The sequence below is a fragment of the Palaemon carinicauda genome, chromosome 39 (assembly GCF_036898095.1).
Source record: "Palaemon carinicauda isolate YSFRI2023 chromosome 39, ASM3689809v2, whole genome shotgun sequence".
NCBI lineage: Eukaryota > Metazoa > Arthropoda > Malacostraca > Decapoda > Palaemonidae > Palaemon > Palaemon carinicauda.
The window spans coordinates 42,381,702-42,408,494 of NC_090763.1; the positions used below are offsets into that span (position 1 = coordinate 42,381,702).

Consider the following 26,793-nt stretch of genomic DNA (forward strand, 5'->3'; position numbering starts at 1 on the left):
CCCCTCCATTCACCTCTCAAAGGCAAAGGAATCACTAAGGGATGCCCCATGTGACTAACTGGCCTGATTAAAAGGCTATAAGACAATTAAAATATTGCATGCTCATGAAATTTGTATTGTTATAATTGATATAAAATGCAGATCCTACATATTCTCGAGAACAGACATAGAATGAAGCACAGTTGATCACTATTGTAATTACAATAACTAAAAAGTTTTGGCTATTATTTTTCTATGCATTCATGTACTGCTTTATGACCAGGCTATATTTGTAAAATATGTAAAAAAAATTCTAAAATCATATAGTGGGATATAAATTTAGCTGGTATTGTACTTGCTTATTACACAAAATTATGGTATTGATATTATCTAATATGAGTAACTATAGCGGAATCCATCAAAAGCTGTACCGTACTGTAAAGCACACATTACAGTAGTGCACAAACCTATATGGTATGCTTACACACTACTCTAGGGAAAGCAGATAAAACTCTTATCGGTGCTTTCACAATTATATTAATGTTCTGTACAAAACTGTACTTCATAATATACATTATGCAAAAGATGAAACAATAAGCAGCAGATTAATGAAGATAAGAATATAGTCCAATATTATTGTACATACCGTACAATTACCATAAACAGAGATCGCAAGGGTAGATCCTACTTCTGAATAATGTAGTACACAGTTTTGCAATAAATTTTACCTTTGTAGAGCAAAGCACACCACAATGCTGTATGATATAGAAACTCTCCCAGTCAAGAGGAGTAATGAGGGAGGATTGGGTGAGAAATGAATATATCAGAGGTAAAAGAGGGGTTACAGAACCTTCAAAAAAGCACAGGAAGCAAGGTTGAGATACAGTGAACCCTCGTTTATCGCGGTAGATAGGTTCCAGTCGCGGCCGCGATAGGTGAAAATCCGCGAAGTAGTGACACCATATTTACCTATTTATTCAACATGTATATTCAGACTTTTAAAACCTTCCCTTGTACGTAGTACTGTTAACAAACTACCCTTTAATGTACAGAACACTTAATGCATGTACTACAGTACCCTAAACTAAAACAGGCACAAATATTAAAGGTGATTTTATATCATGCATTTCCTAAACATGCTAAAAAGCACGATAAAAAATGGCAACCAATGTTTTGTTTACATTTATCTCTGATCATAATGTAGAAACAAACTGGAGGTAGAGCTTTGCTTATTACCCAGAGATATTTCCCATACTTTTCCTTTAGAACTACATCACATCTTCCTACTTTAGATATATATATATATATATATATATATATATATATATATATATATATATATATATATATATATATATATATATATATATATATATATATATATACTGTATGTGTGTGTGTGTGTATATATATATATATATATATATATATATATATTTATATGTATACACATATACATACCTACATATATACATAAATACATGCATACATATATATATATATATATATATATATATATATTACTGTATATATATGGGTTATGGAAAAAATCCGCGAAGTGGTGAATCCGCGATGGTCGAACCGCGAAGTAGCGAGGGTTCACTGTAGTATGAACATATGATGAGGGGGGATGCGGAGTAAATTGGGCGCAGTTATGGAGATGGAGGTTCTGCGAAGGCGACAGAGAGGAAGCCCAAAGAAGATGTGGAAAGACTGCATTAGGGAGGATATGCAGGGAAAGAATGTGGATGAAAACATAATATATGATAGGTTGAGCCGGCGAAGACTCGCCTAAACACAGCGACCCCATATAAATGGGCTAAAATTGCTGTAAAGAAGAAGGAAAAGCAAAGCTCACCACTAAAGTATATATAAAAATATAGTATAGAAAGACCTCACTAACCTAGATGACATACAGGGAACATCAAACTGGATTAGTCAATTTACTAAATTTACAGAAGCTAGGATAAATCATACTACCAAGTATACTCAGTAATATCCAACCAAATGGTATCACTGAATAGTTGTCTTGCAGGTTCACTATAACACATGCATATCTTTTTGACATCATGAATGAAATCATATAGCCATACTGACAATGGGAATTCTAAGATAGGCTATGCTATGCCATGGCCCAAGAGATCTGAAGTGCTTCGTCAAATAGAATACAGCAATGATCATTTCAAAGTAATAAACTCATTAAAAGGTGTCACAACTTGATCCTTTGAAAAAGAAGGAATCATTCCAATAGAATTTTTATTCAACTTTAATGGCTGCCTTACCCCCTTTTATTATAAAAAAAATTCCTCATTTTCTTTTATGGACATACTCTGCATTATGCTTTACTGAATATGCACAGAAACAAAGTAGGGACTATCACAAGAAAAAATATAAAATTAAACTAAAATATCACTTAGGGAAATTTACCAAGGGACTGAAGAATCCCCAACTACAGTGGAACCTCTACATACAATTGTTCCAACATCCGACGTAAAATTCAATTGAATTCTCGTCTCGACACCCAACGTCATGCTCCAACATCCAACGTAGAATTTTCTAGAAGAGTCGGTTGTAGTTACTTGTTTAAGCCAGTAGACAGCAGCACGTCGGAGGGATGCCAGTGAGCGTTGCGTCGGTCAGTTCTCTGTTCTCATGCCCATCATGTGGTTGTACCCTGTTCGGTCTGTTATTAAGTGCTTATTATCTTCCTTTTTTCAAGTTTCATTTTTTATTTTATGTATAATCATGGGTCCTAATAAGCTTAGTTTCGGTAAAGGTATTAGTAGTGGTGAGAAAAGGAAGAAGGCAATGCTTTCACTACAATTGAAGAAAGAAATTGTAGAAAAACATGAGAGCGGTGTGCGTGTGAGTGATCTGGCTAAACAATACGGCCGGAATATGTCTACAATCTTGACGATCACCAAGCAGAAGCAGTCAAACCATTGAAGGGGATCACCATTATTTCAAATCGTTGCAACCCTACCTTGGAAGATATGGAACACCTTTTTTAATATGGATAAAGGACAAAGAAATTGTTGGCAATACAATCACTGAAACAATAATTTGCAAGAAGGCCAGCGCTATCTATTGTGACTTGAAGGCGGCGGCCTCTGGGGGTGACGCGGGGGAAAGTTCATCCGATCCTACGATGGAGGAATTCAAGGCGTCTTGCAGTTGGTTAGAGAAATTTAAGAGACGGACAGAGATTCATTCAGTTGTTCAGCATGGAGAGGCTTCAAGTTTGAACACAAAGGCTGCTAACAATTTTGTCAAGAAGTTCGAAAAGATCGTGGAGGATGAAGGCTCCGTTTAGCAACAAGTTTTCAATTGTGATGAAACCGGTCTGTTTTGGAAAAAGATGCCTAGTCGAACATACATCACTGTCGAAGAAAAGAAAATGCCTGGACATAAGCCTATGAAGAATCGGTTGACTCTTGCCCTATGTACCAACACTAGTGGGGACTGTAAAATCAAGCTGTTATTGATTTATCAGTCCAAAAACCATAGGGCATTTAAGGCACAGAGTCAATAAGGACATGCTGCATGCTTTCTGGCGTGCTAATTATAAGGCTTGGGTTACTAGGCACTTCTTTGTTGAATGGGTAAACCAAGTTTTTGGCCCTGCTATCAAGAAGTACCTTCAGGAGAGGAATTTGCCTTTAAAGTGCTTGCTTTGCTTGGATAATGCTCCCGCTCACCCCCCCCAGGACTCGAAGATGATATCATCAACCAGTTCAAGTTTATCAGAGTGCTTTCTCTTCCACCGAACACCACCCCTATCCTCTCTAATTTTAAGAAGCTCTACACCAAGCACTTATTTAAGCAGTGCTTTAATGTCACGCAAAGCACCAACTTAACTTTGCGTGCATTTTGGAGGAGCCATTCCAATATAGTGTACTGCTTGAAGATCATAGATCAGGCTTGGGAGGGAGTAACTTGATGGACACTGAATTCAGCTTGGAGGAAGCTTTGGCCTGATGCAGTTTCTCCCAGAGATTTTGAAGTTTTTGGCCCCGAACCTGAGCCTGTGCTTGCCGTAGAGAAAGACGTAGAAGAGATTTTATCCCTTGGCAAGTCCATGGGTCTGGAGGTCGATGAAGATGACATCACCAAATTCGTTGAGGAGCATCACAAAGAGCTCACCACCGAGGAACTCAAGTAGCTGCATGCCATGCAGAATGATGAGTTCCAAGCGCAGTTGAGCGAGTCGGAGGAGATCAACGAGGTAGAGCACATCTTAAGTTCGGCTGCAACAAAAGAGATGTTAGCACATCAACACGTGGTTGACTTCATTGATAAGTATCACCCACAGAAACTTCAGGTTTGTCGTGTAGTTTCGCAATTCAATGATGTCTGCTTAACCCATTTCAGAAAAATTCTGAAAAGCTGTACCAAGCAACTTTCTCTCGATAGTTTCTTTGAAAAATCTATGAAGTGACGTACTGATCGTGATGAAGAGAAAGAAAGTGAAGCAAAGAAAACTAAGATTGAAGTGAGTGAAAGAGATGAAAATTAAAAATCAAAATGAAAAAAAATATAAAAAATATAAAATATAAAAATTAAATAAAAATAAATAAGCCAAGTTATGTTAAAGTTCACGTAGTGTAAGTTAGAGTACGTTATCTCAGTCACCATCTCTACCTCCTCGCCGACCGTCCGTCTCCTCCTGCGTTGCAAAGCCTACACCTTTGTTGGCCTGTCTCCAAGGTAAACTGACAATAAAAACCACTTTTTATTTATCATTTCTTTATAATCATTCTTTTTAATATTCTCTATTATATACTGCAATTGTATTATTGCTGTGTAATTATGTGTAGTAATTTATTAAGGAGTTATCATAGGTTTTTGGGCTGTAGAACGAATTATATAAATTACAGTGTATTCTTATAGGAACATTCGCTCCAACATACGATCTAGGTCCCAGAACGAATTAAGATCGTATGAAGACCTTCCACTGCATCTCATTTTCAGATCATGAGGGAATGACATACAAAACAAGGTGGATGAGAATAGCATCAACTGAGCTGTTTTCTTCTATTAAAAGAATATTTTCTATTTCAATATGTACCTAGCACATTAATTACTCATTTCTTTACTGATATAATGGTGTATTTCAGATTTGTGACAGCAAATGCAGTAGGGATGGTAAAAATATAAGGCAAATGAGGGTATAATTTCAAATTAATTGTATTTCACACTTTTAACTGTAAATAATGTATTGTCTATTATTGGTGTTTTTGTAATGTTTTACTCAACATTATTTGGGAAAAGAATATTCTAATACACCATTTGCTGTATATTTTCAATAATAGTATATGTAGTGCAATACATCAAATAAAACTCAATATTTTGTATTACTAGTTTAACAGTACTGAGGTTGCCTTACCATGACAAATTTGGAAGTAAATTGTATTTTTCCTAACCATACAAACCTGAGCTGTTTACTATGGATATATTGTTCCAAATTGTAGGTGAAGGAGCCACAAATTTTCAACATGAGGTAAACAAACTGCCATTAAATAGCAGTGGAGTAGTCCAACTTCCCTGCTCACACACTCTGCTAGCCTGTATATACACTTTTGATGCTTGCAGGACTTTATAAAGGGATAGTTAATGGCAGGCAAAGTATGAGTAGAGTTCAGGTTTGCATATTTAAGAAAAATGCAAATAACTTCCAAGTTCGTCATTTGTTCCTACACAAATACAAACCATTTGCTCTTCACTATGGAGACTCGCCCATTAAGTGTGTGGAAGTCCAAACCCCAAATGGCTGGGAACTTGACCTGGGGTGGGACTCTGAACTTGCACAAGCATGAGAGGAGCATCCTTGTTACCTTGCAAACTTTCGGAAAGTCATCCACAAGAGTTGATGGCCTGGGAAATAGTGGAAAAAGTGTGTGGAAACTTTAGGCACAAGGACTTGACCAGGTAAGATTATCAGAGCGTTACCACTCTTCCCACTTATCCTAGACATTGTCCATCACCCTCACAGGAATGACAGGGACATAAAATATATAGGCTATCTCATATTTCAGACTACGCAAGGGAAATGGGTATTACCTGCAGTCAGAGGTACTCCAGCTTGCAGTCCTCTACATGTTGTTTGGTTAAGACTAAATCCAGAAGGTCTCAAACTTAGGGCCAGCTATATCCAGATTCTCAAGTCTTCTCAAAGAATTCAGGGACAAAGTTGAGCGTTACATGTTCTCATCCCATTGAATGGGCTACATCATAATAAAGACCATGCCACTCGCTGACTGGGGTTATCCACGGCCAGGGTGAGGAGGAAAACCGTCTTAAAGGTCAAGTCACAATTTAAGAACTGACAATGATTTGTGTGGCGCTCCTTTCAGGGTTTGTAGCAGTAACACACGCAGTACATTTCAGGGAGTCAGTAAAGCTTCCGACTGAGGGCAAGTAAGCTCATAACTCCATTTAAGGAGACCAATTCCATCAACGAGTAGCGGTGGCGTTTCACCGCCACAGCAGAGCAGTTTTTTCTCCCTGAGGTAAGGTAGGAACTCCAATATCAAGGGGATAGTGGCCTCAAGAGGATTGAGATTTCTTCCACGACACCAACCACATGACAGCAATAGATAACTTACGGAGGTATCAAGACATGCTTTTAACCAGTGCCTGTGAAAAGCCTCTCTGTATGAGGAGATACTGGATAACCTCCAGGTGTGAAGGCGTAAGGAAGTGACTGCCCTGTGATATATCTCTACGTGAGGTTGTCTGAGGATCTGAGGAGGTCGGGAAGAAGATGAAGCTCCCTTGGTACCTCTGTGAGCAGAAGTAGAAGGTCTGGGAACCATTCGACTTTCTGGCACAATTGAGCTACTAGGGTCACCAATAGGTCTTGCGATGCCTTTCTCTTGTTGACGAGTCTCCTCATCAAACAGAAGGGAGGAATACGCAGATGTCGTGGTTGTCCTACACATTTTGAAGAGCTGCCTGGGGGATTCGGTAGTGGCAAGCAGAACATAGGAAGCTTCCAGGTCAGGGATATCGTGTACAAATCTATCGTCAGCAAACCCCACAAAGTCAAGACTCTGTTGGCTATCTGATAAAGCAAAGACCATTCGGAGCCACCTATCTGAGTCTTCCTGCTCAGATTGTCGGCAAGGAAGTTTTTCTTGCCAGGAATGAAACGGGCTGATAAGACGATCGAGTTGTCTCCATGCCTCTTAGGATTTCTCCAGCTAGATGACATAGCTGCTGTGAAAAAGTACCTTCTTGCTTGTTTAGATACGCCACTACCATCGTGTTGTCGCTCATCGGCACTACAAAGTGACCTGAAAGGAGCTGTAGGAAGTGTTTGAGGGCCAGAAAAGCTGCCCTTGTTTCCAGATTTATGTGGCATTGCTAATCGGATTCAAAAGACAATCCGGAGGTCATGTGTTGCAAAAGGTGAGCCTCCCTCTTCTTTTGATGCATCTGTGAAAAGCATCAATTCTGGGGAACGAGTAGGTTGGTGTCATCTGCCCACCAACTCGGGTCTCTATTTAACCCGAGAGTCACCAAGACACGGAAGTTGGCCGGTCCCTGTGCTGGGATCAATAAGTTTTCAGTTGCCACTGGCGAGATTGAATGCTGAGACGGCCGAGAGGGACCAGGCATCCCAAGAAAGTCAGGTGCCCTAACGGGGGTAGCCACAGGTGTACTTGTGGCGAGTCTTACATCAGGAGGGTACGTACCACCACCTCTAGTCAATCAACTAGTTGAACAATCTCTCGCCTAACTAGGGACTGATAGTCCGCGAGCCGATGCACTGTAGACAGGGACGCAAACACTCATCAGGGCACCTGTAGGGGGTTGACAAGATCCCTTGCCTTATGCACTTCAGCAGGTGGATGTGTGAGCTTAAATGGAAATGTGAAAGGCAAAGGGGGTTTGCCTGTGAACACGAGCTGCCATCGACTACGAACATCAGACCAAGCTGACTTTATCCCGTAGGAAATGGAACCCCATGACAATAACCCCGAAGGGTTATGCCTCATGACTCATTGCGCACTAGGGGTGTGGTGTACCCGCTCAAGAGGAACTTGAGGGGGAAACCACTCAAGAAAGGAAACCATTTGGCATTGGCGAGAAAGGGGACCTTCCTTGTAGGGTGGAGGGACAGAGCAAATGCATTTCTCCTGCTGAAGGAAATTGGCATACTAAGCAAGCTCAGTTCGCCGAGTGAACTCAGCTGTCCTGCACACCCCAAGGGGATATCAGGCCTGGCCGGGACTATAGGGAGACCCTGCCAGCAACTCATCAAGTGGGCGAGAAGTTGGGGAGGACACTTCCACTAAGGGCACAAGACACTCCTGAGGCTCTGAGGGGGAAGGCCTAGCCAACCCCTACAGAGGCAAATGTGCACTCCTGCTGTGCCACCAATTTCAGCTGTTCCTTGGAGGGAGGGGGGAAAAACTCCCGAAGGCAGGCCACAGCTGATGTATGGCATCAAGCGAGAGACTCCCCTCTGGAGGTGGCGGCTGCCGCTTCGCTAGGGGATGCGAGAGGATCCTCCAAACCAGAGAATTGTCTGGGGGGTCAAAGGCACTTCACTTGTACTGGTTCGTCCTGCAGAGGAGACAGAAAAAGCAGAATCAGTGGGGTGTGGACGATGTCGGAATAAGTCGGGACTTCTTAGACTTCGAGGACAACCCCAAAAGGGAGGAATCCCTTTGAGACTACTTCTCACTGGGAGGATGGCAACTCCGTGTAAGGAGACGCCTGAGTGCACGAGTGTTATCTGTACCCAAGACAAAAGGAATGAGGATCCGTCTCCTGCACTGATATGAAGGTGCCCCAAAAGTGCCCGTCGATGCCAGTTCAAACTGGCCTCTTTTCAAGTCCTCAAAAATGAGTTACACCTGAAAAGGAAGAATAAATATGAGAGAGAGAGAGAGAGAGAGAGAGAGAGAGGAGAGAGAGAGAGAGAGAGAGAGAGAGAGAGGTCTCCCCTGTATCAAGCCAAGATCAAAATTGGATATACAGTTTAGCGAAGTGTGTGAGTGGGGTAGTTGGTCTAAACACTGCTAATTAACAGAAAAACGGATGTTTACCTTGCTTTAAAAGTTTATGGCTCCTTTTCCAGCTTTCTCGAACATTGTATCACAGTTTATTATTACTATCAAATTATCAACGAGCCCAATGAGTCAAACTCGACTCTTACAGAGCTGGCCCGATTAAAGTTGTGAAGAAACAATTTTATTCATATGAATGTTAAATAAATGAATAAAATGAAATATATATTAAATATAATGGATAAAAATAAATAATTAGAGGTAAAAATCTATAGTAAAGAGTGAATGATATGTATTTGTGTGGGAAATTTTTTTTTTTAGGGTTTGGCCTTCTCTAAATTAGAACAAGGACCCTACAGTTTAGCTTACCAGTGAATCTTGAAAATACATGGATGTGTGCTGTCTTTATTGATTACTCTCCAAGAACCCCTGTTTCCTTACCTCAAAACAAAGAAAATGTGTATCTTAACCTTAACAGAAAAGACAAAAGCCATTATGTATGGATTGTTTTACAAAACACCAAATACAGGAAAGCATTCCCACTTTTATAACAGTAAATACAGGACAGCACCTTTACAGAAAAGATATGAAGCAATTATTACACAGGAGCTTGAAGAAACAGATCGGTGTCCTCAACCGACTCACTCTCTCATAAAATCGTAAATGGCATCCTACATTTGGTCTTACATAACTGTGAATACCATTAGCTTTGTCTTTTCTGGCAAGGCCCGGTTTTATACAGATGTTATGTAACGGGCAATTGAAGAGCTCTCTTGAAGAGACCCAGATAGTTATTGATACTATTATATTATCAATTTTCAAGCTTTGAGCATCAATATCTTTGTCTTATCAATCAAGGTACATTCACCCATATATAATTATGAATACCCTATTGTATTTGCTTGTCACGTTATGACTGAATCCCACGAATACCTAAAATATTACTTACAAGAAACTTATGTCTGCAAATAAAAAAGAACATCAAGGCCCCACACTGACTGTACAAAATTTTTAGCCTAAAGTAAAAAGAACTTTACATTTATCAAGTTTTATAAATTTATCAGAAAAATAAGTGATACAAATAGCTAGACACATGGAGAGGTGGAGGCGACTGACAGCCAATGTACAGGAAAGGGCAATTTAGTAATAATAATAATAATAATAATATAAAAAAAAGTATCATGTCAAGCAATTTAGTAGACAGAGATGCACGAATACCAAATTTCGGCCGATACCAATACTCAATAAAAAACCAATGTCAATACCACCAATACCGATACCATGGCATATCTCCCAATTTTCCCCAATACTGATACCTACAGTATAAATTAGACAATATCACAGAAACTAATACTCTGGGACATCTCCAGAAGCAGAGCCAAAACCACTACAGTAATGAAGCTGATAATAATGACAAGAAGCTCAGTAGAGATATGCAAGAAATTAAAAGTATACTTATGATTTTTATACACAAAATGTATTAATGTTGTTGAATGTAAAGATATGGAATCTCATTTTCATACTAAAACTAACACTTCTTTTTCTAAATTTCTTAATGATAAACAGAAAACCCAATTTTTTAACCAGATTAAGCCAAAATTTAGATTAATGAGGCCAAAGTAAGATTCAAGAAAATAAGTTTAATGAGGGCTAAATTAGAGGGTTTTACTGTATAGTGCAGTATAATAAATACTGTACAGTACATAAATCAGCAACATGAATGCATATTATTACAACTGAATATTTTGTCCTTTACATAACTGTATGCAGTGCACTTTCATACAGCAGCTAAAATCACTTTAACACAACAAGTGAGCTGCATGATGAGATTATGCTAAAAGGGCTTTGACATTACTAGTAAACTGGAATTTTTTTTGTATAAACCTTTGCAATTGCCAATAAATATGCAGAAAGTCATAGTCCAAAATGATGTTATGCAGTGCATGAATAATATAAACCTTTAAATGTTGCCTAAAACCACCTGACTAGCAACATTACTGTAACTTAATTCTTGCGACCAAAAGAAAAAGACAGGCAAAATCGACAACATTGCATACATCATATCTATTACCATTAACAATAGCCGATTGAAACAGACCAATATCTAAATAAATGTATCTCTCATAGGGCTGGCTTGAAGGTTCTTCTCATATAACGGTTCCCACAATATAGTAACTTTTGTTATTGTTCTTGTATGCTACTAACACAAACTAATCGTTACCAGACCCTTCCAGTATATGAAAATCCAACATGAAATTGCTTATAAGTTTCAATAAAATGTTACATCTTTAACTCTGAACACAATCTTTGAGAGAGTTTTAAACAAATTGATACATCCAGCGTTGACATCTATTAAATCAAAGTCATTGTGAATACAAGTAACGTTAAGTTCTCGGGTAACAATGGTTTCGACATACAGTATTATATTTTTTAGATACAACATGGCTCTTATAAAGGAATTTTACAGTATAATTTTAATTCTGTTGTGTATTTTTTAATTCTGTTATGTATTCCTGGTGATTTTTCTATCTAAGTTATGTTAGTGTCATAAACAATGGCTTTCCCTATTGCATTAGCATAGGCGAGTAACTTCGGTATTCATGTAAAGAACTGTATTTAGGAGTGTTCCCAATTACATCGAGACTAGTTAATACACATTGCAGGAATGGGCAGACCTCTGTTGTAACCAGAGAACCTACTACACGTGACTCAAAGCTCCTTTGACCAATTTCACGTTCCATTGATGAAGAAGTTATTGTAATTAGACCTCAAAACATTAAGGCCAAATTTGACTCTACTTTAGCAATTGAATTTTCCCCAAAATTCTACTTTGCATATAAATGAAACCAAAATCATTTACCGTTATACCTCTTGCTTTCAACTGCTGGATAGTGGGAAAAACCCCACTCCCCATAAAGTGCAGTCATCTAAACTCTACTATAGTTACTGATGAATAAACAAGTCACCATGGCACAAGGAGGCTTTTAACATACTTTGGATTTCAAATTAAGCCTTTTGACAAAGTTTAGCATAAAAATTAAACAAACCTTTTATTCAGTTTATAATAAAAAATAATGCAATAATAAAGATTAAAAGCAAATATCTAACTTAAGCTTGCACAGGCAAATCAAACTATTATTTGATGTAAATTCCCTCTTCATTTCACTCAAAATAATATTTCAAGATGCAACATCTGAAAAAATAATCAAATGGCTTGTTTCCTATAAAACACTCAACAACCCTTCTTTATAAATTAATACCATCAGCAGTATCATAATAAAAAAATAGGACTTATTATAACAACATTAATTGTACACTGGCTAAACTTATGATTTAACACTATAATGATTGATCACTCTTGACTTCATCATCTAATGGCTTCACAAAATAAGAGATCAGTGTCTTTTGTACATACTTGTGGCTATCGTGTGAGCGCAACTTTTTTCTCTTGCATGTTGTACCAGAGTTGGATTCGTCTAAAACAGTAATTGAAGCATCATTAGTCTCATCTTCTCCGCATTTCATAGTTTGTTCCAAATTCAATGACTTAGATTTTGATGTTAAATGTTCTAAACTTAATCTTTTTCTAGTTTTGGATCCTTTTGGTCTACCTCTAAGATTTGAATGAGATGGGGTAACAGTTGGTGTAGATACCTTTTGTGGCTTAAATCCATCAGCAATCTGAAATAGCTGAGAAGAGGTACTAGCACTATGAGAGTTACTCTCAATAGGCATGATATTCTCATGATAGATGGCAGTTTCTTCAAGTGGACGTTTTGCAGCTAGGAGACATTTTTCCTGAAAATGTTTAGAAAACTGATAATAATGCTGATTGTGGAATATAAGGAAAAAATGAGAAAAAACATTGAAATTCCTGATTAAACTACTAGTTTCCCACATAAATTCAACTTAAATTTTGTGTAGTAAACAACCATCATGACTTCTCTAAGTTTATTATCATAATCAATATTTAATTTCCTCCCTGAATCACAAGGTGATGAGCCTTTTTTATCATAAATCACTCACAACAGCAAGTTTAAAAATTGAAATAACTATAGCAATAATATTAATATAAAGATAGCTCCTTGACAATAAATTTTACCCATTCAATTCTGTACATTTATATGTTTCAGAGGATTCATTTTTCATCTGTGTACTGTATGATAAACATTACACTAATATACGGTTATGCTATTACAGTAATATTACACGCATACTTTTTAAGATGTACTGTTTTTCGTTTTTTTTTTTCTTTCTTTTTTTTTGAGAGAGAGAGAGAGAGAGAGAGAGAGAGAGAGAGAGAGGAGAGAGAATATTCACATAATGTATAGCACCAACGTATCGCTGTCTCATAAGAGATGATTATAAGGGATCGGACGAGGGGACTCTAGTTTTAGGGGGTGTGAATGTGCATGGATGTAGTACAATAGAGAGAAAAAGATGTGAGATTGGAAGTATGTTTTGGAATAGAAAGAGGGCTGCATTGGCCTTGAGTGAGACAAAAATCAAAGGGAAGGGTGAAGTGATGTTTGATGAAGTGACGAGTCAGGGCTTGAAAGGGGAAGAGCAAGAGAGAGTGTGGCTTTATTGCTGAGTGATTGGATAACAGGTAATGTAGTGGAATGGAAGGAGCTACCATCTAGGTTAATGTGGGTAAGGGTTACGTTGGGTACGGGATGTTAGGGTTTTGTTAGTGCATATGGGCCGGATTGTAAGAAAAGTGAAAAAGGGCTGAATGAATTAACTAGGAGTGTAGAACAGATTATAAGGAATTATGTAGTTGTGCTGGATGACTTAAATGCCAGAGTGGGTGCAGGAGAGGAAGGTGTCATTGGAAGTATGGCATATTAGGTGAAAATGAGAGTGGTGAGAGACTGCTAGATATGTGTTGAACAAGAACTAGTGATAAGCTGTAGTTTTTTCTAAAAAATAAAGATAATAACAAGCATACATGGGTAAGAGTGGTAGAGAGAGCATAAATGGATTATGTGTCGATAACGAGAAGGATGTTTGGAAGATTGAAAGATGTGCATGTGTTTACGTATATGGCTAATGGCATGTCTGATAAATTTCTGGTTGAAGGCAAATTAGTTGTAGCAAGAGTGGGGAAATAGAATGGGGAAATGTAAAACTGAGGTAAAAAACAAAAGTAAAAAGTGAATATTAAGAAGGGTTGGAAGTGGCATATGACAGAGTGAAAATGAAAGAAATTGGTGATCTAGAGGAGGAGCGGAAGATAAAAGAAAATTTTGTTGGGCTTGCAAGTGATGAGTGTGGCAAAAGGATTGTTGGAGCCAGCATGAGGAAGGGTAGTGAATGGTGGAAAGGAGAAGTTAAGATGAAAGAGGATGAGCAAAAGAAGGTATTTGAAAAATGGCAGCAGAGCAATAATGTAAAGAAGTATGAAAGATACAGAGAAAAAAATGTAAAAGTAAAACTTAAGGTAACTGAAGCAAAGAGGACAGCTGACTGGAGGTGAGGTCAGGGATTGGGTTGTTCACACGAAGACAATAAGAAGTATTGGAAAGAGGTGAAGAGAGTAAGAAAGGGTGGCTCATGAAATGAAAACAGTGAACAGTGAAAATGGAAGGTTTTTGAAAAATGAGGAGGAAAGGAAAAGGTGGGCTGAATATAGGGAGGCAGATATAATTGCTGTTGAAGGTGTTGAGGTCCCAGTATGAGAGATGAGAATGAAACAGATTACAAGAGAGGAAGTGAAGAAAGCACTAGATGAAACGAGAGCAGGAAAAACATCTGATATGGATGATGTGAAGGCCGAGATGATAAAGCAAGGGGGTGTAACTGTACTTGAATGGTTGGTGAGATTGTTTAATATAAGTTTTATGTTATCAATGGTACCAGTGGGCTGGGTGCATACGTGCAATGTTCCGCTTTACAAAGATAAGGGAGATGTGCAAGAGTGCTGTAATTCTAGGGGTATTAGTTTGTTGAGTGTGGTTAGAAAAGTGTACGGTAGAGTGTTAATTAAAAGGATTAAGGATAAAACAGAGGATGCAATATTATAAGTGCAGAGTGGTTTTAGAAGAGGTAGGAGATGTATGGATCAGATTTTTAGTTAGGCAGATATGCAAGAAATATTTAGCTAAAGGTAAGGAGGTGTACATTGCAGTTATAGATCTGGAGAAAGCTTATGATAAGAGTTGATAGGGAAGAATGTGAAATGTGATGCGGTTATTTGGAATTGGTGGAAGTTTGTTGCAAGCTGTGAAGAGTTTATACATATGCAATAAAGTATGTGATAGGAAATGAAGTGAATGAGTGATTTCCAGTGAGAGTAAAACTGAGACATGGTTGTTCTATTTGTTTGTTGATGAAGTTGTAAGCGAGGTGAATGCTCGAGCGCTTGGTCTAGGATTGAAACTGATATATGAGAGAGATCATGTGAGGGAGGTGAATCAGTTGTTTATGGATGATACTGTATTGGTTGCAGACTCGGAGGAGAAGCTGGGTCACTTATTGACAGAGTTTGGAAGGGTGTATGAAAGAAGGGAGTTAGGAAGGGTGTGTGAGAGAAGGAAGTAAAGAGTTAATGTAGGTAAGAGTAATGTTATGAAATGCCCGAGAAGGGAGGGTTGTGCTAAATTGAATATCATGATGAATGGAGAGTTAGTTGAGGAAGTTATTCAGTTTAGGTACTTAGAGTCAGTTGTTGCTGCAAATGGTTCAGTGGAAGCAGATGTACATCAGAGTGAATGAAGGATATAAAGTGTTGGGGGCAGTGAAGAAACCGGTACTGAATAGAGGGTTAGGAATGAATGTAAAGAGATTTGTATGAGAAAGATTGTACCATCTGATGTATGGATCAGAGTTGTGGAGAATGAAAGTGACAGACACACAGAAATTGGATGTGTTCGAGATGAAATAGTGAGGGGTGAGAACGAGTGTAAGAAATGAATTAGCAGCTATAGTGGATATGAATGTTTTGAGGCGGTTTGGCCTTGTAGAGAGAAAAAAAAATGACCATCTGCTGAAGAAGATGATGAATGTAAGATTTGATGGACAAGAGGAAGGCCAAGGCTTGAGTGGATGGATGGAGTGAAGAAAACTCTACGTGACAGGAGGATTGATGTGAGGAGCAAAAGAGCATGCTAGAAGAGTGATGTGATGCAGTTCTGATAGGCCCTACTGCTTCCTCTTGTCGCTTTGGTGACCACTGAGGTAGTGGCAGTAGGGGATTCAGCATATGAAGCTTCATTTGTGGTGGATAACAGGGGAGGGAGGGCTGTGGCATCCTAGCAGTACCAACCAAGCTCGGCTGAATCCCTCGTCAGGGTAGTTCTTTTTTTTATGTTGGTTACCCCCCAAAATTGGGGGATATGCCTTTGTAGATAGATAGATAATCTACAGGCAAAAATTAAGCCATACATAGCATATCAGAACTTAAAACTGCTGGGACTGGAACATTAAAAAACCAGAAAAATATCTGGGTTCCCTACCTCTTCAAAATATATACTAAAATAAGTGAAAAAGAATAATCGACAAGTAGTTGCCACACAACCTTTCCAACTGAGATCATGTGGTAGACTGGGAATGAGCATAGAAGACAGCCAGTCACATGCTTACAAACAATTGAAGAAGTACACAGGGCTATTTCAGAATATACTATATACAGTATATTTTGAATACTTCTCAAAAACAGAATTCTAAAAATAAAACTTCATATTTCTATAATCACCCGGCGTTCAAATGGTTTCCTTCTTAAACTTGTTAAATATTGTCTTCTACCCTAAAAATCCAAGTTTTTAATTTTCTTTCACTGTGATAGTCTTGCCCCTCTATTGGAGTACGAGTTTATATGGCATAACTTCTTGGTCTCAAAGTTGAAGCATATTTAATAACCTGTTGACACCAGTAGTCATTGGAGGTTAGATGATATGAACATCAGGCGAGTATAAAATTAAATTTTATATTATCAAAACTCCATTCATTTCTATGAACTTGTCATGACATTAATATGGGTGAATCCTACACTGATGGAGGTGGGATAGTGAAGGAATGAGATAGAAAATCTAACACACTTGACTATACACCTACATAATTTATCTGCGACTCACCATCAATATACATAGGCTAAGCTTAATGATAGCAACCTTAAGTTTGCTAGTCTTACACAATAAATGGCAAACCCAGACAGAGAAAATTTAATACTAAATGAACAAGGGGAAAGACGTAATAATATAAAGAAATATGACAAATTTGGAAATAATTTGTATTTTTCCTAACCATGCAAACTTGAAGCTCTTTATTGTGGAGATATAATTCAGCGACAGCTAAAACTAGCCATAAAACTTTTAGCGAGGTGCTACTACCCTCCACTAGTTGGCAGGGGGAGGGGGGGGGTAGTGTGGGGTAGACCAACCACCCAGCTCACATATGCAATAGCCAACACAAGCCCCTTTGCATTGCAGGCAAAACTTACCTGGGGTATGTGACAGCGGGCCAGCATGTGTAGCGCTTCAGGTTTGTATAGTCAAGAGTAATACAAATTACTTCTAAATTTGGCATTTGTTCCTATACCAAATACTAACCTTTTAGCTCTTTACTATGGAGACTCACGTTTAGGAGGGCGGAAGTCCAAAATCAACTGGCTGGTCCCTGACCCAGGGTGTGACTCTTGTGGGAAGAGCACACATTTCACCTAGCTAACTCCCTATGAGAGATAGCGACCTGGGTAATTGTGCGAAGCTGTGAAACTAAGCAATGTGACTCGGCTAGGTAAGACTGTACTTGGAGCTATGCTCCTCTTACCTGGACTTTACCCAACTCCTACCTTGCAGGAACATGGACATAACAAATAAACAAGCATATATTAGGTCAAGGGACAATGATACCCACCTACAGTAAGAGGAGGTTAGCTTGCATACTTCCTCGGCTTGCTCAAGCCCCAAGAGAGGGAACAATAAGTCAAAAGTCCAGTCATATATACATTCCCACTAGACTTACAACCTGGTAACATCTGCCCTCAATCGACTTTAACTTGTCCTATGAAGGAGCTGAGGTGTTATTGATCATGTTTCGTGCAGCCACCACAGGACCTATGGGGAATGTGTCAAGGCTCCTGTGGGTTACGTCCTGCAGGTAGTGGTCGGTGAGCATAGTTTGACATTTCTACACGCCTGCCAGTAAGACCTGTGTCAGGTTCTTTTTAACGCCAGGCCTACGGTCAAGAGGAGACGAGTCCGCTTGGAGGGCTCGTTCGATCACCTTCCTGATCTAGGAAGAGGTTCCTTATAACTCTTCTCTTGATTCTACCTGCGCTGGCTAAAATTCTAATGATCTGTGATCAAGCTTGAACAGTTCTTTTCAAGGTAGAAGGCAACTTACAAACATTTAGAGATGCAAACACAAATCCAACTGAAATAATAAATCTCCCATATTGTATCAAAATTTTGTATATTGAAATGAGATGAATACTGTAATAAAACAATATTATAAGATTTTATACGGTAAGCAAAATGACATTTGTAATAAGCTGAGTTGATTCATATGAAACAGGACTACTGTATTTGTTGACTTGTAGCTGGAAATCGTAGGCATTGGGAGTCAGGTTAGGCCATAACAAAATTTGATTTGCAAATAGCTTCTTGAAACCTATAAGTTTGTAGGATGAGGAACTTCTGTATTTCCTCAGTCCATAATAACACTATCTGGGTCATTGGTTACAGTACGGGGACTCTCAACCCAGAGGGGCCCGAATCTAGGATCCGCTATAGCTGGATTTTGAGTCTTACCAAAAAAACTCTGGGACAAAATTGAGTGTCACTTGCCCCATTCCCATGAATGGGCGATGTCATGGACAGACCGGGTAGCTTACCGAGTCTCTTAGCAGAGGCCAGCTCTAAGTGAAGAGATGTCTTTAGAGTCAGGTCCCGATTTGAGGACTGACTAAGAGGTTCGTAAGGCAGTCCTATCAGGGATTGTAAGTACTTGTACTACTGTACATTCCACGAAGGTGATCTGACTTCTGACTGAGGGCAGGTTAACTCGAAACTATGTATGAGGAGAGAATTCCATCGAGGAGGAAATGTCAACTATGTTTAGTTTAAAGGTGAGGTTTAAGGCAGAGTGATAGCCTTTCACTGCTGACACTGAACAGAGTTTTTTCTCCCCAAGGTATAACAAACACTCCGCTATTGTTGAATTAGTGTCACTGAGAGGAGGGAGGCCTCTTCCATGATACCAACCACAGAAGATAGACCACTTTGCTTGGTAAACAATGATAGATAACTCTCAGAAGTATCTAGCTATCCTTCTCACAACTGATTGCAAGAAACCTTGTTGATTGATTTGAAGTTCTCTGGCATCCTGACATCGAAGGTCATTGACGCCGATATCGTTTATTACAAATAAAGATTAAAACAATATTCAATTAAAACCAGAGAAGAAAACATGTTATAAAAGTTAAATAGCATTAAGAAGACCTGCTTCTGATATAAATTTAAAAATGCCACTATAAGTAAATATGTTATAAAAGTTAAATATCATTAAGAAGACCTGCTTCTGATATCAATTTAAAAATACCACTAGCATTGTACGACACATCATGTCCAAGGATCTTGGCCAGGATGAACCTGCCATCCTCACCTCGAGCCTCAAACAGATATCTATTTCTTAAGTTATAATTGGGGCATTCGATCCACAAATGCCTCACTGTTAAAGGAACCAAACAGTCATCGCAATACAGTTGGTGTTGGCCCTTCAGAAGAAACTTTTGTCAACCGTGTGTGACCAATGCGGAGAAGACAAAGAGACGTCTCCCACTTTCCTTGTGCCACGAGGAGTTACTGGATAACCTCCATGCGTGAAAACATAGTGAAGCTACTGCTCTGGGCAATATCTGAACTTGTAGTTGTTTGAGTAGACCGGGAAGTGGACGGAGCTCCCTTGGTGCCTCTGTGATCAGATATAAAAGGTCTGGGAACCATTCTGCATGGTGTCACATCAGAGTTATTAGTTATAGATAGGTCTTGCAACATCCATACTTTGTTCAGAAGCCTCCTTACAGCAAATTTACTTTTGAGAAACATATAAGGTCTGTGTCTTCTTCAATTGCACAAAAAATTGGCTTATTGAGAAAGTCTTTTAAGATATTCGGTGATCAATCTATTCTGAAGAAGTGTTTTAATTCTTTTATTCTACCTTGTTTTGAGTATTGTTCTCCTGTCTGGTCTTCAGCTGCTGATTCTCATCTTAATTTGTTGGACAGAAACTTACGGTCTATTAAATTTCTTATTCCTGATCTAGATATTAATCTCTGGCACCGTCGATCAATTAGTTCATTATGCATGTTGCATAAGATTTTTCATAACTCTGACCATCCTTTACATTCAGATCTCCCTGGACAATTCTATCCTGTTCGTAATACTAGGCAGGCAGTTAATTCTAATAGCCAGGCCTTCTCCATCATAAGACTCAATACTACGCAGTACTCTAGAAGTTTTATTCCAGCTGTTACCAAGTTGTGGAATGATCTTCCTAATCGGGTTGTTGAATCAGTAGAATTTCAAAAGTTCAAAGTTGGAGCAAATGCTTTTTTGTTGACCAGACGGACATGAGTCTTTTTATAGTTTATATATGACATTTTTGTTGTTGACGTTAATAGTTTATATATGATATATTTCTTTTGACATTACTTTTTTTAGAATGATTTATTGTTAATTTGTTCTCTTCAGTTATTTATTTCCTTATTTCCTTTCCTCACTGGGCTATTTTTCCCTATTGGAGCCCCTGGGCTTATAGCATCTTGCTTTTCCAATTAGGGTTGTAGCTTGGATAGTAATAATAATAATAATAATAGGGGGGGGGGATGCATAAGCAGCTTGATTGCCCCCATGGATGTTGAAAGGCGTCTTGCCAGAATGCCTGGGGATCTGGTATTAGGGAGCAGTGCACTGGAAGTTTCCGGTTGAGAGATGTCGCGAATAGGTCTATTGTTGGCAAACCCGACAAAGTCAAGACTCTGTTGGCTATCTGTTGATTCCAAGACCACTCAAGAGTCAATTATTTGAGTCCTTTTGGTCAGTTTTTCAGCCAAGATGTTTCTCTTGCCTGGAATGAAGCCGGCTGAGAGGGTTATTGAGTTGTCTTCCGTCAATCTGATTATCTCTATAGCCAGATGGTAGAGGGACTGTGAAAAAGTACAGTCAGACCCCGTTCTTCGCAATAGTGTAGTAAGTTTACAGACACAGGCGCGAAGTGAATTTTTGCGAATAAATACTGCACTAGGGTGGGCAAACTCCTAACCTAAAAAGTCACTGCCCCTTGTCACGCGCGGGTGCCAGAGCTGATGATTAACACAGTAAATACTGTACTGTAACCTATACTCACTGATACTGTAGTGCATATTACTATAATATATGTACAGTAATATTACTACAGTGCAGCTTATCTGTACTTACTATAAGTGTTCGGTGTGTTTTCGTTCAGACTCGTAGTCTTCGCCACTAATCTTGAAGTATGACGTAACTTCTTATGTGTTGTCTCTTGCGCAGTATGTTATCTATACTCTTGACCAGAAATACAGATTACTTTATAAACTAAAAAATTAAATATCTCAATAATAATTGTTTCTGTTAAATAAACACACAAAAAAGGGATTTTGACGTAGGAAAAATCTATTTCTGGGCGAGGGACCTGTGCCGCCCAGTGAATAAGCTCCATTTAAGCACTTATTCTTAGGTAATTTACTGCTAAATATACCAGAGAAAAAATGTAAAGGAGTGCTAGGTTAACTAGCTCGCTCACCTATTGGTGTCGGTATAAAATTGGGCGTATATACCAGAGGTCCCGCACTATTTAGATTAATCCACGACAGAGAACCCCAATAGAGGAGAGCCGTTCAACCTCACTCGGTACTACTACAATGCATCCGCTCAGAACCCAACTCCTTAGCACCCAAAGTTTGGGGACTCCAAGGGAGAGGAGCTGGGAGGGTTCACTGGGCGGCACAGGTCCCTCGCCCAGAAATAGATTTTTCCTACGTCAAAATCCCTTTTCTGGGCTCGAACCTGTGCCGCCCAGTGAATCTATACAAGAGAAAAATGTCACCAAACTTGCAAAATAAAGGAAAAAACATAAGCGTAAGAGAAATACAGGATGCTTTAATCAGAGATGAGTACCAAAAAACAATTATAAGGGTATCTTAAATATGAACATAAATCCAATAAGGTAGGTATAATAATGCCGTGAGTGATAATATATACAGATACTCAGGAGCATAAAATTTACAAATATAATAACAGTATTCAGGTGCGAGACCAACGAATACAATAGGGTATAAATGAGGCAGGTAAGAGGGAGAGATAAAGAGTCAAGGCATTAACCTGTGAGTTACTCGGGAGTAACTACGCTCCCTGCGGCTACTGTAGAAAATTTTAGGGCTTCCAAATGTTTAAGGTAGTGTTTCTTGAACACTGACGGTGATTTCCACCCTGTATACCTGGAAAGGTCTGTAAAATTCATGTGGTGAAAGAAGTTCACCGAGGTGGCAACCGCCCTGATATCATGTGCAAGAGGAAAAGAGTCAGGGTTAGCTTGTTTAATAAAATACAAAATTTGTTGCCTGATCCCTTTAATAGTAATGGTACCGCCTTGTTCTCTAACGAATAGAGGCCCCGAGGAGTTAGAGGAGGTCCGGGATAGATAAGACCTAAGAGTAGTGACAGGGCACAGCGACGGATCTTGCGTGAGGGGAACAATTTTCCAGGAGGTCCATCTGTTTTGAGGGTCTTCATTCTTAGCCAAAAAGAATTTGTTAGGAGAAAGAAGGACCTCTCCTGAAGGCAGAAAGTCAATATGACCCGGGTCTCTCGACAAGGCTGCCAATTCAGAAATTCTTGCCCCGGAAGCCAAGCTCACTAGGAAAAGTGTTTTCCTGAGAAGGGGCATGTAATCACAAGAACTGTTAATGGTATCAGAAGCCAATTTGAGTACGTCATTAAGGAACCAGGTCACCGGGGTAGGACGAGTAACCGGTTTCAGTCTGGCACAAGCTTTCGGAATTGAAGCTAACAAAGAGTCGGTTAAGTCTATGTTAAAACCCACTAGGAAGATCTTTTTCAGAGCCGATTTAATAGTGGTGATAGTATTGGCTGCCAGACCTGATTCTAATAAAGATCTAAAGAAAGTGACTGTAAGGTTCAAGTTCATACAGTTCACGTCTGAGTCTATTAAAAATTTTGCCAACTTTTTAACTGCAGAGTCATACTGACGGATGGTGGAATCCCGTTTATCTGATTCTAGGAACAAGGTGTTTTGAGGATCAATATTGGCACCATGCATAGCCGCAAACTTCATAAAGTCCATAAAGTTAGGGCGCTCTGAATGTTTGAGAAAGCGTACACAACGCGTGTTTGTACTATCTGAGACAGAACCGGATTGGGTATCGGGTGAGGGTATAGTCTCAACTCCCGCAGGAGAGGATACCAGTTGCTCTTGGGCCAGTTGGGTGCGACCAAGGCTACTTGTCCCTTGAAGGATCTCAGTTTGTCTAGAACTTTCAGCAAAAGATTCACCGGGGGAAAGAGATAAATCTTTTCCCAGTTGTCCCAATTCTGTGACATGGCGTCTGTGGCGTAAGCCTGAGGGTCTAGATTGGGAGCCACATATACTCTCAATTTGTGGTTGGATTCCGTGGCGAAGAGGTCCACTTGGAGACCGGGAACCTGAGAGAGAATCCACCGAAATGACTTTAGATCGAGTGACCATTCCGATTCTAGAGGGGAGGTCCGGGACAGGGCGTCTGCCACTACATTCCGGACTCCCGCCAGGTGGACAGCTGAAAGATGCCAACGGTTCGAGGCTGCTAGGGAGAATATGGCTACTAGAACATGGTTCAGAGGCCCTGACTTTGACCCGCCTCTGTTGAGGCAGCGGACCACCACTTCGCTGTCGAGGACCAGACGAAGGTGTTGTTTCTTGGGAAGAGCGAGACGTTTCAGGGTTAGAAGAACTGCCATGGCCTCTAGCACATTGATGTGAAAATGGCGGAACAAGGGAGTCCAAAGACCTTGAACTTTCTTGAGCTGAGAATAGCCGCCCCAACCTGATAGGGATGCGTCTGTGTGAATGATTAATTCCGGGGGCGGAAATCGAAGGGGAACTGACTTTGACAGACTGTTTGCTCTTGTCCAAGGAAGAAGTCTTTCCCGTAGAATGGGAGGAAGGCGGACTTTCCTGTCCCGGAGCTTCCGGTTCGCCCTCGAACGCCAGACACGATTGATATCTTTCAATTTTGCCTTCAGAAGAAGATCCGTCACTGAGGCAAACTGAAGGGACCCCAGAATCTTCTCTTGAAGCCGTCTGGAACTTACTTTGTCTTTGAGAAAGCGTTTGGTGTTTCTTGCAATCTCTAACCTCTTGGGTCTGGGAAGACACAGAGTATGAGATATAAGATCCCATTGCAGGCCGAGCCATTGGAACTTCGATTTTGGAAGAAGACGGGACTTCTTGAAGTTGATCTGGAAGCCTAGAGATTGAAGATAATGGATGACTTTGTGAGTGGCTTTTAGGCAATTTTGGGAGGTGTCTGACCAAATGAGCCAGTCGTCCAGATAGGCTACTACTTGAATCCCTTGATTCCTGAGTTCCTGAACAGCGACTTCTGCTAGCTTTGTGAAGATCCTTGGGGCAATGTTGAGCCCGAAAGGCATCACCTTGAAGGAGTAACTTTTGTCCCCTAAGCGAAAGCCTAGGTACGGACGGAAGTGTCTCGCTATCGGGACGTGATAGTAGGCGTCTGTAAGATCGATAGAGGTGGTGACGGCCCCACGGGGAAGTAAGGTCCGCACCTGCGAGACGGTAAGCATTCGAAACTTGTCGCATTGAATGGACAAGTTGAGAAGGGATAGATCTAGAATCACTCTTCTCTTGTCTGAATCCTTCTTCGGGACACTGAACAGCCGACCTTGAAACTTCAGATGTTTCGTTTCTTGTATGGCATTCTTTTGTAAAAGTTCCTGGACAAATTCGACCAGGTCCGGAGTGGAATGTTGACGAAATTTGTTCGGAGGAGGAGGTCCTTGAATCCAACTCCACCCTAGTCCCTTGGAGATGATACTGAACGCCCAGGGACTGAACCTCCATTTGTTGCGGAAGGCATAGAGCCTCCCCCCTACCTGCTGCACCTCAGTATTGGTTTGAGGAGTTGCCTCCACGTCCGCCTCGGAAGTTCTTTCCTCTGCGAAAGGCTCTTCCCCTGCCTTTGTTCTGGTTAGAGCCACGGTGGTAGCCTCTACCTCTACCATAACTCTGGGAAGAGCTATGAGCCTCGTAGGACTGGTTAAAGGCAGGGGAAGTGGCGGAGGCACCAGAAAGCTGGCTCTTAGGTAGCAGAACGGTGACATAGTCATCCGAAGGAGCCCGAGAGGTGGAAGGCTGTGCAGGGGCAACAGAAGATGGAGGAAGAGGCAGCCGGAAGTTGGATGAAGCACTCTGTTGTTGCCTGAACTGGGTGGAGGTATATGGTCTAAGCTTCTTCCTACCCCGGGCTTGATAATTTGCGGGGTCATACTTGCGTTTAGGGGTCAAACCCCAACGGGCTTTAAGGCTCTGATTAACCCTAGTGGCCTCCGCCAAGACTTCCTCTACGAGATCCTCGGGGAAGAGATTTGAACCCCAACAGGAGGACCGGATGAGTTTATTAGGTTCATGCCTAATCGTCGCCTCAGCTAGAACATGCTTGCGACATCTGCGTTTAGCAGTAGCAAAGTCATATAAGTCATAATATAACGACTGTAGCGTAGCCTTGTTGAGAGACTTAAAAATACTCTCCGTATCGTAAGTCAAGGCTATCGACTCCGTGGATGTGGCCAGGTTTAGAGTACGGCCCACACGTAGGCGGGAATCATATTCCTGTTTAATGAGAGATTCCGGGAGACGGGGAAGCTTCTCACTAAACAAGACTGAGGCACAGTCTGCTGCAAGCTTGCCGGAGGTAAAGGTGGTATGGACGTTGTCCCAACACTCAATACCTGAGGGAAGAAGGAGGGAGATTGGATCCACCTCTCGGATGGGAGGCAAGGGCTTCTCCTCCAGAGCATATTGAAAGGCAAGCTCTGCCACCTTATTGACGCATGGAGTCAAGGTGTTCTTGTCCATTAAGAACATCGTAAAGGAGCTTTTATGAGGCGTCAGCATGGTGTTAGTGCAGCCGATGTCATTCAAAAATCTGGCCCAAACAGATTGGGCTTGCTCCTTCGGGAAGATGACCGTCTCTTTGGGGACCTTGTCTAATCGGACTAAAGCTTCCTCGGTAAGTCTGGCATAACCATGAAATGGAAATGCCAGACCCGGAGGAAAGAATTCAAAGTCCTCTAGAGGGCGAGTGCCAAGGCCCTCCAGAGTCAACATTCCGTCTGAGAACGGGGAATGAAGAGCCATCCGCCAGGGGTTGTTCTTGGCAAACGGCGGGAGCTTAGAGGCATCCGGTATGAGAGAGCTTTGGACTCTCTCCGGAGCTCCTTGCTCTAAAGCCCCAATTCTCTGACCGAAGTTAGAGAACATCGTGTCCATCCTCGACTGCATCTCCGAAACCAACTTTTCCTGCATCTCCGACACGATGCGAAGCATAGCTGATTCGGAAAGGCCCGGGCTAGCAGCAGGAGGGGCGGAAGGAACTCCCGGGTCGTGAGACTTAGAGGAGGAACCAGAGGTCTTTGAAGACGGGTTCGTACCATGTTTAGAGCCATGAGAAGTCTTGTGAGGCTTGCGAGCTTTGGGTAAGGTCCTTGAAGTAGACTTATCCTTAGGGGGAACCGGGTATGAACGTTGAGACGAA

At 40.5% G+C, this 26,793-nt stretch overlaps 1 protein-coding gene and 1 pseudogene across 3 annotated transcripts in view; one reads left to right on the forward strand and one right to left on the reverse strand.

Annotated features, from left to right (window-relative positions):
- LOC137631369 (golgin subfamily A member 6-like protein 26) overlaps positions 1-6,173 on the forward strand; it is a 105,979-nt pseudogene extending 99,806 nt beyond the window's left edge.
- Positions 6,174-9,387: 3,214 nt separating this feature from the next.
- Positions 9,388-26,793, reverse strand: part of LOC137631147 (pineapple eye protein-like) — a 350,280-nt gene continuing 332,874 nt past the window's right edge. For 2 of the 3 annotated variants that reach the window (XM_068362845.1, XM_068362844.1), the window contains one exon: positions 9,388-12,794. In XM_068362845.1, the coding sequence (XP_068218946.1) occupies positions 12,336-12,794 (459 nt within the window). In that variant the 3' untranslated portion in view covers positions 9,388-12,335. The remainder of the gene's footprint in view (positions 12,795-26,793) is intronic. The other variant, XM_068362846.1, reaches the window with a different exon arrangement.